The sequence below is a fragment of the Delphinus delphis genome, chromosome 3, assembly GCF_949987515.2.
Source record: "Delphinus delphis chromosome 3, mDelDel1.2, whole genome shotgun sequence".
NCBI classification, from domain to species: domain Eukaryota; kingdom Metazoa; phylum Chordata; class Mammalia; order Artiodactyla; family Delphinidae; genus Delphinus; species Delphinus delphis.
This window is the reverse complement of record NC_082685.1, coordinates 89,889,035-89,904,420: the sequence shown is the minus strand read 5'-3', so window position 1 is coordinate 89,904,420 and position 15,386 is coordinate 89,889,035. Positions and strand designations below refer to the sequence as shown.

Sequence of the window (15,386 nt, the reverse complement as noted above, 5' to 3'; positions counted from 1 at the left end):
CAGTACTGATCTAGAACAGTCCTGAGTTAGGGATACAGAAAAGAACAAGATAAGTTTTTGCACCCAAGATAAAAAGACAGAGAAATAAACAAACAAAACCGTATTAAAGGACTTTTCTACTCAGTCACATTACACGATAGAATTTAATTATTTTAATTTTCTCATTCTATTTATTTAGTTACTATTATGACATGTTTGATGAAAGCATTATTTCGGTTTTGACTGGACTGAATACTTAAGTCTTTAGTTTCTTAGAAGCAGAGGTATTTTCAAGACATTTCAGGAAGGTGTTATCAGCAGTTTTGACACACTTTTTCTTATTTAGTTTTAAGGAGAAAAAAAATGAGATTAAGAGTATTAAAATTTCCCTAGGGAGAAAAATAAGTTAAAACCAAAGCCTCAGAAAAGTCTGAGTGATTGGATTAATTTATTTTTTCAAATAGAAAGTACAAGGTTTCAGAATAATTAATTTTCTTATTGTGAAGTGAGGTGTCTTGACTAATCCTATACATGGCCTGATATCCTAAAACTATTACAAATGTATTGCCATACTAGTTGATCTTTTCTTATGATAAAATAACAAATAACTACAATTTGATACATAACACATAATTGTCATAATAGATAACCAATACTAACACAGAGAACTGAATGACTTTTAATTTTGAGATTACATAATTAGAGGTCAAAGGGAGCTGCTTTGCTAAAACTACAGTTGGCTCTCCATATCCCAGGGTTCGTATCCATGGATGTGCGGGTGGGGTAGGGGATAAAGGTTGGGGGTACTGTACTATGCCATTTTATGTAAGGGACCTGAGCATGAGCGGATTTTGGTATCCACAGGGCTCCTGGAACTGATCCCCTGTGGATACCAACTGATGACTGTGTATTAATAATAAAGTCAAGCTCATGGGCTTGATACTAATATAGGGACTAAGCTTTATTTTGTTTTGCGAATGTAGACCATAATTGTGGTAGGCAGAATAACGGACCCCTAAAGATAGCCATGTACTAATTCATGAAACTTGTGATTACGTTACCTTACATGGCAAAGGAGACTTAGGGTAGTGATAGAATTATGGTTGCTAACCAACCAACAGGGAGAAACAGGGAGATTATCCTGGATTATCAGGATGGGCCCAAGTATAAGAGTCCTTAAATGTGGAAGGGGAAGGAAGAATAGGAGGATGGAGTGATGTAATAAATGTGAGAAGAACTCTACCCCACTGCTGGTTTTTAAGATAGAGGAAGAGGACCACAGCCAAGCAATGGGAACAGCCTCTAGAAGGTGGAAAATGCACAGAAACACCATCTTCTTGAGCCTCCAGAAAGGAACACAGCCCTGCCAATGCCTCAATTTTAGCCCAACGAGACCTACATTGGATTTCTAAGTATAGAACTGTAAGATAATAAACTTGTGTTGTTCTAAGCCACTAAATTTGTGGTAAATTGTTACGGCAGCAATAGGAAACTTATAAAAGAATAAAAACCATTTCACAAATTGTGAAGGGCAATCATACCAAAGCCTTTAGGGGAGGCAGACACAAACTGATCACAATAATTCCCACTCAGAACAAAACTACTCAAAATCTATGTCAGATAGAATAATGGGTCAATAACATTTTTCCTTTCAAAGGGAAACATTACGATTATGAAGAGACACTATGGTATGTCAAAAAATTTCTTGTTAAAATACTTAGTCTTGAAAAGGTGCCTGGCACTGAACTAGACAAAAAGGCAAATAGGCCTACTTAAAATAGCAATGTCAACCTAGTACTGAATGTGCTCCCTCAACATTATGTTCTAGATAAGAATGGATAAGTTCGCAATGGAAGCATATCTGCTTTGTACAGTGAACTTTAATACAGCTATGAAATCTCAATGCTGGTAAGAGAAACAATGCAGACAAATTCATAGTTCTTTTGGCTATACCTTATTCAAATTTATGTCAAAAGAATGGGATGACTATTCAAAGACATTTTGTTTGGTTTAAATTCAGTTTAAATTCAAAGACTCTTTAAAATCAGCTTTTGAGGTGAAGATTTTCAGGAAAATATGTGATAGAAATCACATTTATTTTGAATTTTCTACAAATAAGAAAAACAGACAAAAACGGACCAAAGAGTAAACAAGAACCAGGCTCTAGGATAGCTAGATTAGTACTTCCTTTGATTAATAAGAAAAAACAACTTTACCCATTAATCTCAGGTTCCTTATATGTATACACTAGTACTAATACTGCAATTTCCTTTGTATTACTGGAAGAATAATCTGCAGAGAATTCAAGCATGAGGCAATAATTGTACTGCCTCTGTTTAGAAATTGTTCTATTCAATTGGATTCTGAAATGTTCAGCAGTAGCAAAATGTTAGGTCTCCTTAAGAAATTCTCCAGCAAGAGCAAATTGCAAAATGTTGAAACAGATCCTGATACAACAACATTTTAAGCAGAAATTTTGTATTAATTAAGGAAGGTTAACACATTAGAAGAGAGCAAGTCCTGAACACCAAAGATTAAAGGGAAAATCAAAAGAAGAAGAAAGGACAACATGCACCTGTATAATCTTTTGTCCCTACTTAACTTGCAGAAAGGAGAAATCATAAAGGGCAGCTTAGAACTAAGAGGAGGCACAAGGAATAAATGTGCTTATCTTCTAACAACGAGAATGAAGGTACTGTGAGCTTTCTGAATTGAAACAGTCCAAGCTAAGTTTGCTACTAGAGCAACTGGTTCTGCCATAAGCAGAAAGGAAGGTACTCAGAGCTTTTAACATGAGAGTTGTGACCCAGATCAGAAACAGAGTTGAGCTATTACAAAGCAGCCCCAAGGGCTTCATATCCTAAGAAAGAGGGTTATCTATTATCATCATTTTTGTAATTATTATTTACTTAAGCTTGTTAAATACCTCAGTTGTTTATATTGTTTAAAATTGTACTAAATTGTATCTTCCTTAACTGCTACTCAGATTCAAATAATACTGATGCTTTATCTTTCTTTATAGAATAAACAAAATTAACTAGCTAAGGTACCAATTCACTCCCTCTAAGTTATCCACTCCAAAGAAACTCTAAGGAGCACATAAAATAGGACATAAAGTGGGACTTAATCTGAAAGCCATGTCATTTAGCTCCAGTCTATGAAAGAAAGGGTTAGAGAAGATCAGGATATCTTGACTATTCGTAATCACATTTTGAGGCAAGTATTACCTTGTCCAGTGTGCTATTTACCTCTTCTTATAATGGCACTTTATAGCATTCTGAGTATCTCCCACTCTCACCCTCCCCTGCATCCACCATGACTGTGACTAAGATGCAACATTAAAAATTAATCACATTTTAAAATGTCCCCTAATATATTTATCTCACAACAGAATTCTAGAGAGTATGTTTGTTTTTGGCATTATTTATCTTAGTTACTATCATTTCATGCTAAAAGTGACAAAATATTCTGAAAGTGAAAATAATGAAGATATAATTCTTCCTTCTGTGAAACACATTCAGTGTCTCCCACATGAACTGTGGGAAAGTGTGTGAAAATAACACTAGAAATCAAGATAAAATCTCTTACAAACCTGACAGTTCCAGAAGACACATGCTTATAAAAAAGACTACCTGGGCTCCAATACTGTACAAAATTTTATAAAAATGAGAAGGGAAAAGAAAAACTAACCAAAGGAGGGGTGCGAGGCGGGTGAGATTTCTTGTATTTTTAACTTCTCTCTTCATTCAAAGAAAGTAAAAATGTAGAGAAGTGACAGATATTTACCTTGTTCACTGGATTCTCTTACATAGGGCTTGAGGTGAGACATTTTAATGGGTCTTTTAAGTCTTGTCCCAGTGTTGTCTCTCAGAACAGCACATCCATTTTCTGTAATATAGTCTATGACACAAGGACCAACCCATTCAGATTGGAAACGACCATCCTTCCACCAGTTTTTCCTTTGTCTTAAAACTTCATGACCCACTTTTAGTTGAAATGGATTTAATTGCTTTGGTTTCTTTTTAACAATGATTTTGCTTTTATTTAGTTCATCAAAACTGTTGTTCTCCATCTGCAAGTGTAAAAACAAAAAAAAAGAACAAAGGGATGAAAGAGCTAGAGTTTCTTGAAGGTATATACAGATAATATTATAATAAAAAGATTACTTATTGAGATGCTACTGAAAGCTAGGCAAGAATCCCACTTAATTTTTTAAAACAATATTTCAAAGTCAGTATTATTACCTCAACTTTATAAAGAAAATAAAGTAATATGAGATAAAGTAACATGCCCAAGTTAAACAACTAGAAAGCAAAACCAGGGATTTGAATTCAGCTCTACCTTGATTCCAAAACACATAGTTTTCCTGGTAATGTCTCTCAGAATTTCATAGCTAATAAACATACTGTTTAATCAAAACATGCAGAATTCAATGGAAAAAAATTGGTTTTAGGGTATATCATAGGTATGTGAGTGTATGCTGAAATTTAAAAAAAAAATCACTTTATAGATTTTTAGATTATAGAGTTTTTTTCTATTAGATAGAATCACCTGGCCCGCTGAAGTTGTCTTATTCTCCATTACTTTATCAGCTTCTTTAATTGCACCTAGAATTCTGGCAAACATACTTGTATTATTACCATCCACTTCACGAAGAATATCTGAAGTCTCAGGCATGTAAAGATTTCTATTAAACATTTGAAAATACGGTGTATTTTTCGTAGGTTCCTATTAAGAAAAATAAACAACAATTTGTAATAAAACATTTATGTAGCCAAGAAATAGTCATAATTCACAAGTACAGATTATAAAAAGGTACATACCGAGTGAGTAACATTGAAGGCAAACGAAACAGCTGCTAGGTGATCATCCCAGTTGTTTGGGTAGTCAGCACAGTGTTTGGAAAGAAATGTTTTGATTGTGCTAGGTGTACTTACAGTTGGATTAATAGTTTGGGAGGCATGAGAAATTACAATTTGCTTTGTACCAAACAATTCACACAGTTCTACATTGATCTGAAAAACATATAAAAAACAAAGCTGATTTTAAAATCTGTATTTTATTTTTCCCTGGATTGAAAGGTTGCAAAAGAATTTGAATCTTGCCTTTTCCTTGACCATAGCCAGTCTTTATGAAAACATACATATTTTGTTTAAAAGAGTAACTACCATTTATTGAGTCCTTACTATGTGCTGATGCTTTACATTACAGTCATTATACATGACAAAAATCTTATGAGATATTAACTCCATTTTAAAGATAAGCAGCTGAAGCTCTGGGAGGTTAAGTGCCTTGCCAGACACACACATACAGCAAGGAAATGGAAGAACAGAATTTAACACTAACTCTGAGTTCAGATAACATTTTAATTCAGTAGACAGTTTCTCAAACACAGTTAACATAATCCACTTGACAGCTACATGACCTTGGCCAAATCACCAAACCTCTGTGTACTCAGTTTCTTCATCTGTAAAATGAGGAAAATCCTACCCACGACTCTCTTGAGGATTAAATGAATAAATGTTTATAAGGCACTTAAAACAGTGCTTGGCAAGTAGTAAGCACTTTATAACTCTTAATGTTACTATTATTTTTGTTGTTATATTTATTATGGGCAGGGCCTAATAAGTCAAAATGAGTTTAGAAAACTTATAAGAATAAGCCTGTTAACTTATTTTTCCTACCTTATTTACACCTCAAACTATTTTTTCTTATTATTTTTCATTGGGGTAGTCAGATAGTAGTGATATAGTAGTGGGGTAGTGATATAGTTCTGGCCAAAAAGATTTAAGTGAAAGTTGTTGGGCAGACTCAGCTAGTTCTAGCTTTTTTTGCCCATTAACCTCTCCCTTCTTTCTGCCAGAAATGTAGAATTTGTGGCATGCCATATTGTAAGCATAAGATTGAGAGTCACATCTCAAAGATGGTGGAACAGAATGCTAGAAGCATGGGTTCCCAATGACATTCAGAGTTACCCTTCCAACCCTGGAGAAGCTGGCTTTCTTTTCCCTAAGTATAAAATAAACTCCTATTGGAGTTTATATATTGGAGGGAAGAGAAGGGTTCTCTGTTACTCACAGTGGAATACAATTCCTACCTAATATATGTACTAACGAAGGCCGCCTTTTTTTTTTTAACATCTTTACTGGAGTATAACTGCTTTACAATGGTGTGTTAGTTTCTGCTTTATAACAAAGTGAATCAGCTATACATATACATATATCCCCACATCTCCCTCTTGCGTCTCCCTCTCACCCTCCCTATCCCACCCCTCTAGGTGGTCACAAAGCCCCGAGCTGTTCTCCCTGTGCTTTGTGGCTGCTTCCCACTAGCTATCTATTTCACATTTGGTAGTATATATTAGTCTGTGCCACTCTCTCACTTCGTCCCAGCTTACCCTTCCCCCTCCCCGTGACCTCAAGTCCATTCTCTACATCAGTGTCATTATTCCTGTCCTTTCCCTAGGTTCTTCATAACCATTTTTTTTTTAGATTCCATATATATGTGTTAGCATACGGTATGTTTTTCTTTCTGACTCCACTCTGTATGAGAGACTCTAGGTCCATCCACCTCACTACAGATAACTCAATTTTGTTTCTTTTTATGGCTGAGTAATATTCCACTGTATATATGTTAGGCCACCTCCTTTTAAATCAAAAGTAATCTAAAAGAAATCCCAGAAAATAGGTATTATTTGGGTCAGCCTCAATCTGAGGTCATAATTAATGGTTTTAAAAATGACTGACTTTTGGAAAAGGCTTCAACTTGAAGAGGTTGCCTAGAACTGATCCAGTGAATCCATTTGTGAGATGCTACCTAGATATCCTTAACCCAAGAGCCTTTTTTTCTCCCCATCAAACCAGACATTCCATTAGTGGTCACAATTTTAGTTTTCCATAAGACACATTTTTAAAATTAAAGAAATAATTTTTCCTTTACAAATGTTAATTCTCTTTTCTTCACAGGTTTATAAAAAGGTCTTTGTGTATTTTATTGAAACAATTTAGCAAATACTCAAATGCTCTAAGCTGAGATATGTTAGAAACATCTGTACTTTCATCAACTTTATAATAAACCTCCCACATTGTGTATAATGTTCTAAATCTTATTTCAATACTTTAGCAGTGTTTCCTATGTCAGTATATGCTGACAAAAAAACCCATTTTATTTTGTCACGATTATGCCTGCTGTATAATATTTAAGCCGTATAAATCACAGCAAAAAGAACAAATTTTCTTAATCACATGTGATTTTTATTTTTTTTGTTAAACCTCATAAAAGAGGCTTATAAACATTTATTGTTACTTTTGGTAAAATTTTCAAAGTCTTGGATTATCATATGACTATTTTTTTATTTTTAAAATTAATTTTTATTGGAGTATGGTTGCTTTACAATGTTGTGTTAGCCTCCACTGCACAACAAAATGAATCAGCCATACACATACAGATATCCCCTCTCTATTGGACTTCCCTCCCATATAGGTTATCACAGTGCATTAGGTAGAGTTCCCTGTGCTACACAGTATGTTCCCATCAGCTGTCTATTTTATACATAGTACCAATAATGTATACATCATATGACTTTAAACATGACTGGAAAGACTGCTGGTGATTCATAATGGTTTCATATTGTCATTACCTAGTATCTTGAAGTACTATATGCATTTAGGATGAGGCTTTTCATTAATAAGGGTAAAAGTAAGACTATTTCAAATAGATTTCTTGATAATTTTGAGTTTTGGTGGCCAATTTCCTATCAGATCTGATTAGTCCACATTTATTTTTATATCGTTAATGTATCTGTGAAAGAGCTAGTACTAGAAGTTACTTGTGTCAGCTCTATCATTTTCCTGTGGTTGAAAGGTGATTGCATTATTCGTATGATCTTGTTTCACTGCAAGAAAATTAAGCCACCTAGTTATTCTATGAAGGGTAGTTTGGCAAAAACTGGACAATATCCATAAATTTAATTACTGCTGCTAAAGCAAAAGAATGAGTGAGGGAACCACTATGGACTCCCACATGTTGCAGATTCTCACTTTTTTCCCAAGATACCTTCCCGTACCATGTGCGACACACAATCATCTGCTTTGTTGACTCAGGATGCTATTATGAATCTCTATATATTATTAGTAAAAGCTTCATTTCTTTCTTATTAGATAAAAATTATAAACAAAAGTTCTAATATTGTCATCCTACAAACTAGATTGTCTTGCACACCTCATTTTGCAGACCACTGCTATGTCAGTCAAGGTAGGCAATTATACTGCAGTTACAAAACACATTCAAGGCTCAGTGGTTTAACTCAAAAATTTTACTACTTGCTCAGACAAGGTCAGCTGTAGGTCAGGGTGTCTCTCCAAAGCACCTAGGTGCCTCAGAAATCCTGGATGAGAGAAAATCCACTACCCTTTAGGGTAATATCTGAAATATGCAGTTAATTCTCCAGAGACAGAATAAGACTGGGAGAAGGAAGAATTGAGGATGAAGTTTTCAATACCTCAGGCTGAAAGGGGCACACATTCATCCATTCAACTTCTTTGCCCAGATGTGTTACTTGGGCTTGCCCACCTGAAAGAGGCTAGGACAGTCGTCTATGTTTGGAAGGCTAGGAGAACTAGTTATTGCTAAGCAGTAGTAATTTATATCACAAAACAACAGATGATTATGTATATTTTAATCACTAATAGTTATAAAAACAACATAATGATAACATATAAACTGAAAAGTTAAGGGAAAAAACCTATAATCTCATTACTCTTAAAAACTCCATGGTTAACCATATAAATTTTTATTTTAGTTTCTTTACATCTATTTTTTACATAGTTATCTGTGTAAAATATGTATACATAATGTATGTAATAAAATCTTTTACCCAGAGTTTTAACTGAACATGTTTTAATCAGTGTCCATGTTATTTCCTTTTCTTGTAAACATTTTTAATGACTACAAAATATTTCATCATGGGGCTTGACGTTTTTCTGAAACACTTCCTTTATTTGGATATTTAGGTCATTTCCTGTTTCTCGTTAATATACATAGCATTGTGGTAAATAATATCGTAAAAGAGCTATTTTTCTATACTTTGGATAATCGCCTTAGAATTCTTAGAAATAGGATCGTTCACCAAGATATATATATATATATGGCTCTTACTGGACCTTTGGCAGACTGCTTTACAAGAGTTAGTTTCAAGTTGCTATACTACCTGTAATGTAAGGCTATATTATTTTATCTGTAGTCTATTTGGTATTTTTGGTATTACTACTATTTTTCTTGATTTAGATAAACAAAAAATTTAAAAAAGTCTTAATTTACATTACTCATTACTATTGGGTTTGAACATTTTTCCATATTTATTATTTTTATTCCCTCTTGTGAATTACATTTCTGCCATTGACTAAATTTTTTAATTTGTTTGAATCTTTTATAATAAAGGCATTAGCCCTTTCCTGCATGAATGTGCTTTATTTTTTTGGCCTATTTCTTGGCCTGTACATTTTGGTGATTTTACCACATATAAATTTCTAATTTTTAAACAGCCAAAGTTGGTGATTTTTCCATTTAAATTTATGCCACTATTCCCTAAGCTTGGAAAGTTAACTCAGTCTCTAGAGATTGAAAAAAAAAAAAAGTCAATTGTATTTTTTTGTTTCAATTAAAAAAAACAAAATTTTTAATTTACCTGAAAACAATTTTGGTGTGCAGTAATTCTAAAATCATATTATAGAAATAACTAGAAAATTGTTATCTATGCTGTTAATTAAATTAAATTTATTAAATAATCCTTCCCTAACTCCACTCATTTATGATACCAGCTCTATCATTTTAAACATGGTTACTAAACTCTGTGCCAAAGGGCCTCCTTAACATCTGTTGGACACCTTGAAAACTACTAGCTTAAGGTAGTTTATGGTTTCAACAATAGATCAGACTACATTCCTTTTGATGATGTTTCTTTACAGAACTGTTTTTTGACAGGCGCTATGATAAAAAGCAATGACTGTATAAAAATCAATGCAAAACAGGAAATGAGGATGGCAGTGTCCAAACTGATTCCAAAGTTTGAAAAGCTTAGCAGTGGTAAACAGGTATACACATCCCATTAGTAACTAACTGTGGTTATTTAAGAATGAAATGAAAATGAAATGAAATGAATGAAATGAAAATATTATTTCTTTCAATTTATGACTACTATTTTTTTAAATGGCTAAGTGGTTAGGATACAAATACTAAGTTGTTTGGACCTGTGCAGAAAAAGAGTTAACATAGCAGAACTAAGGCTGCTATCCTGTGAAAGTCCTGCTTACAAAGTTGGCCCTTGGCTGGTGTCTAGGACCTTGGATTTCGTGCGGGTTTCCACCATTCCCTAACTGATTAAGGGTGGCTCACAGTGCCAAAACTGTTTATACAATCAAGGTGGCTTATGCTGAACACCTTCTTTCTTTTGAGAATCTAGAATTTTTGGTGCTTATGTGATCAGCTCCCAGTAAAAATCCTAGGCACTGAGTCTCTAGTGAGCCTCCCTGGTAGACAACAATTTACATGGGTTGCTATAACTCTGCTGGGAGAACTGAGCATGTCCTGTGTGATTACACTGGGAGAGGATGTCTTAGAAGCTTGTTCCTAGTTTCCCCTGGACTTATCTCCATGAGCCTTTTGTCTGCTGATTTTGCTTTGTATCCTTTAGTTATAATAAATCTTAGCCATAGTATGAACATCTGCTGAGTCCTCCTAGTGAATTATAAAACCTGGAGATAACCTTAGGGACCCCTTGGCACAAGCCCTAACTATTTGATAAGTATCATTTTAGGTATTTCTTTTGGACTGAGATATCAAAGGTGCCGTGAACCTAGACAGTCTGGTTATTTTCTTACACCAGTACCCTGTCAATTATAAAAATTTAATAATATGCCTTAAGTATAGTAGTTATATTCCTTTTTTAGAATTTTTGTATGTATTCCTGTCCACTTATTCTTTCAGGTTAACTTTAATGCGGATAAAGGCCAGGGCAAGGGAAAATGCTCCCTCCTTTTTAATGCTGATTAGAAATACATTAACATATAAATTAATTTTGATTTGGGAAAAATTGGTATCTTTCAATATTGAATTTCTCATTCACAAGCATGACTGTATTTCTCCATTTAGTCAATTCTCCCTCTACATATCAATCACAGAATTTTTAAGCTAGAAGCAAAAAAAGACTCTTTGGTCCAACTTCCTCATTTTACTTTGAAGAAAACTAAAGACAGGTTTACAATTACTTAGTGGCATAGTAACTATTAAAATCCTTAATTTCCAGTCCAACTACCTTTGTACTATACAATATTAAACCTCTATATCTGTAGGAATTTTCTAAACTTATTAAGTACCATGTAAGTTGTGCTGCTCACTGAAAGGTGAGTAAAATATGCTCCTAGATCTAACTAGTTTGTCTTACCTGATGAATGAACTCATCTCTTTGGTCCATTATTATTTTCTGAGGAGGTCCATATAAGAAAAATATATTGATAATAGCTTTAGAAATTTCTGATGCTGAAACATCACAAAGAGGCAAAATCACAACCCATTTTGTGAACAAATCTGTCATGATTATAGCATATACATGACTTCTGCTGCTTGTATGAAAAGGGCCCATCAGATCAACAGTAACTATACTCCATGGATTCTCCACTTTGAGAAGATGCTGTTTAGGTGCTAGAATAACCGTATTTTTTGCCACTTGGCAATGCTGACAAGCATATACCTATAAAACAGGCATACAATAAAGAAAAGGTATACAAATGTTAATATATTCAATATAATAAAAGCAGTCTTATAAATCTGAACTTTGAAATGGTTGATAGGTACTTTGTGTTTTGAAGGAGAAACTTTTGGACTATTCTCATAATAAAATAAAACCTATTCAGAATATAAGCAAATATTACTTGCTACTACTATTCAATGACTGCCTTAAGGGTTTTTATTCACATGGAACATAATTCTGGTTTACAATCAATAAATATTTATTAAATGAATAGATCTTAAAACATGTTTGCTATAATTTTAAATCAGTATGTGAGTATATAATTTCTATAAGCAAAAAAAATTTTTCTTTTAAAGTTATCACTCTACTGAGTTCATTCATTCATGTATGCAATAATATTCATTAAAATATAACTTTATTCAAACAATATTTACAGATGCCAGAAATTCCACTAGGTCCTGGAAAAAGAGAATGAACAAAAACAAAGCCCATGCTGTCATGGAGCTTTCATTTGTGTGAGATGAGATCAATTGATCAACATATGGATGGTGCCATTGTTCAACGTATTTCTGGAATTACACTTTGGAAACTACTTTCAAACAAAGTCCTGAACAAAATTTTTAAACCAGTCTTTTTGCATTATAGTTACTTTTGATCAAAATTTTTATCTTCTAGTTTTTCTAACTTAAACTAATTCTCATCACAAATTACCTTATTTCCCAAAATCATTTTTCAAATGATAAAGATGTGACAAAGATTTCATTGAATGTCTGTAAAGGAATGTGTGGCAGGTTCTAAAGGCAAATACAAAAACTGAGGTCTTTGGAATACCTGCACAGACTCACAAATGATACTTAGTTAAATTAAATGTTGTGTTAATTCTTTATGCCTGAAATGACAGTCTTTTTAATGCACTATTACGATTATTAACGGGTTCTCACATACATACTAAGGAATTTCTATCATTTGCTATATGGAGCACACTAGAAAGAGTAGGGATCAAGTAGCAGCAAGAATCCCAGAACTCCTAGGTGAATTTTCTATTAGAAGAAGTTGAGGTCCTAATGGGTTATAAAGTTACAAAACTCGGACTAATTTCATTATCTTCACAACTTGATTTTGCAATTAGTTGGTTTGGTGTTTCTGCCATATTTGACATTTTCTATGTCAAGACAATATACGGACAAAAGAGGAGACACACATGGGGCCTGACTTATAATGAACATATTCTCCTCTCAAGAAAAGATTGTATGACTGCCATCAAAGAGGTAATGATTAATTTTTGGTCAAAGAAATTTCAGCCCCATTGAAATTCTGCCTACACAAGATAGTTCAATGATGAAAATCTGTTTCTAGATAATCTATCTAAACAGAGTATTTTCAAATATTTAAATAATGCTTTGTTCTAGTTCAAATTATATTTCAGTGATTTTAAAGAAGATTTTTGAAGGGAAATAAAACTCCCTTTAAATGTTTTGCAGAAAAACTACCCAGACAAAAAGTACTTAATGAGAAGTGATATCTAGAGTTAATCTGGAGCAAACATGAATTTTGGATATATACTACAAAGACATTATTCAAAATATTCTAAATACATAAGCCATACCCACTGTTTGACATCATTGGTCACAGAAGTCCAATAGTAGCTGGATTCCACTAGAGTAAGGGTTCTGGATATGCCATGATGGGCTCCAGTGTCATTTTCATGGCATTCTCTTAGGACTTTCTTTTTTTCTTCTTCTGAAACAATTACCAAACGATTTTGTTTTCTGTCTTTTCCGACATAAAACAGCTTTTTTTCTGAAATAAAAAAATACCAAAAAAATATAATTGAAATTTTTAGATATCTATATAGTTTTAAGATAATCATAGCCTTATCTTCAAACCATGAGGTTTTTTTTGTTAAATCCTTTTCCCTCTAATATAGAATATTTGTGATGATGCTACCATACAATCTGAAAGGTCCTCAGCTGTTACACTTACTAATAGATATGTAGAACTAGCCGCTATAGTTTTGTAGCTATCAACACAAGTAGGGCTAGCTTGTTCACCAAAGCACATGGTAAATATGGGAGTATAAAATTATCTTCTATGGGAGTAATCAAACTAGAAAAATACTTGCAGCAGGCACCTCCTAAAAAAGGCAGGAATTAGCAAATAAATTATGTACAGATAAGCAACTTCTGGAATAGAATTTTCCAAAATAGCATTTCATCATAGCTGTATTTTTGTAAGCAACCACCTCTCTTAAGTTTTTCAGGATTTGGGTAGGAAATAGGGTTCATAAAGCCAAGAAAGTGGGCAAACCTTAATCCTCAGGGCAGTTGTTTTCCTTTGGAGACACCTGGAAAGAGTCTACGGCTGGGAAGTAATCAGGGCAGGAAGAGAATAGCTAATTCTCCAGTGTGGATGAGTAGCTATTCAAACTCCAAAATACACCAGTAAGCTATTAGTATGCTTAATTAAGCACATGCTGAGTGGAACATTCCTTACTTGAATTAGAAAGTAAGCAACTTAAGGGCAGGAGTTATCTATCTTATTCATCAACATGTTCCCAAGGCCTAAAATGTGACTGGCACACAGGAGGAACTCAGTAAACATTTGTTGCATAAATGATTAAATAAATGAATGAATGAATCCTCTTTAGTCTAAGATGTAATAGGTATGCCTGTTCTTAAGCTTAAGGGAGTTACTGGAAGGGGTGTACACAGGGAAAAATAAGCAGGTATTTATTTATTATCTTAGAATTTTCTTGACCTGCTTTGAGAAAAGCCTGATTCTGTACCTACAGGCAAAATTCCCATTAATAGTACCAACATTCATTTAGTCATCTGGTGATTGTACGTCTTTGCTTATCTCATCCCAAACTTCTCTTCCCCTTTGGAGGAGGAAGAGAAAGAGGGGAAAATTATCATAACCTTTCAAGATAAATATTCTACTGTCTTTCAAATATTTAATTCATTCAGGGGGATTAGGAGTTCAAAAATAAATATGATCCTGAGACTATTTAATGGCACTGAGAGGGAGGAACCACAGAAATAAGTAGAGTAAGTTAACTTTGTCAACATTTTCAGTATTAGGCATCAAATAAGTTCTTCATTGAGAGTGACACGAATGTTTACAAGTGTACCACTAGAGTAGGAATCACCTGAGGACAAAAGCAGGTGACATTAATTTAGGTAAGTGTTTTGTTTTGTTCATGGTATCATTTTCTGTCTATGATTTAAAATGCCCTTTTCACGCTTACTGGCCTTCAGTTAGCTTCAATGTGAGTTTTATTTTGCTTTTGACTGAATGGCATTATCAATTTAAATGGTAATTGTTAAGCAACGACCAATTACTACAGAAATTCTCAGGATTCCACAAGGAATTACATATGGAGAAACAGCTATATAAACTCTATACTAAAAATTGGGGGCATTAATTTTACCTTTGAAGGCAAATTTTTTTGCTGCTCTTCTTATGCCACTTCTCTCACTAGGCAGTGTAGTTGGATGATATTCACCAATTCGTTTATAATATGCAATCTGTTTAAGATGAAGGTCACCATTTTTTCCACTACGAACCATCATGAACCTAGGTAAAAGGTATTTAAAGATATAATTTAAATGATAAACTAATTCAGTTGCTATTTCAGTTTAGCCTTCTGTCATATTTCTGC

The 15,386-nt window shown here is 33.7% G+C and overlaps 1 protein-coding gene across 4 annotated transcripts in view; it reads right to left on the bottom strand.

Annotated features, from left to right (window-relative positions):
* Window positions 1-15,386, bottom strand: part of GIN1 (gypsy retrotransposon integrase 1) — a 28,839-nt gene that overhangs the window by 3,827 nt on the left and 9,626 nt on the right. For 3 of the 4 annotated variants that reach the window (XM_060009082.1, XM_060009080.1, XM_060009081.1), the window contains 6 exons: window positions 15,156-15,301; window positions 13,332-13,525; window positions 11,420-11,725; window positions 4,803-4,994; window positions 4,531-4,707; window positions 3,766-4,051 (listed from right to left, as the gene is read on the bottom strand). In XM_060009082.1, the coding sequence (XP_059865065.1) occupies window positions 3,766-4,051; window positions 4,531-4,707; window positions 4,803-4,994; window positions 11,420-11,725; window positions 13,332-13,525; window positions 15,156-15,297 (1,297 nt within the window). In that variant the 5' untranslated portion in view covers window positions 15,298-15,301. The remainder of the gene's footprint in view (window positions 1-3,765; window positions 4,052-4,530; window positions 4,708-4,802; window positions 4,995-11,419; window positions 11,726-13,331; window positions 13,526-15,155; window positions 15,302-15,386) is intronic. The other variant, XM_060009083.1, reaches the window with a different exon arrangement.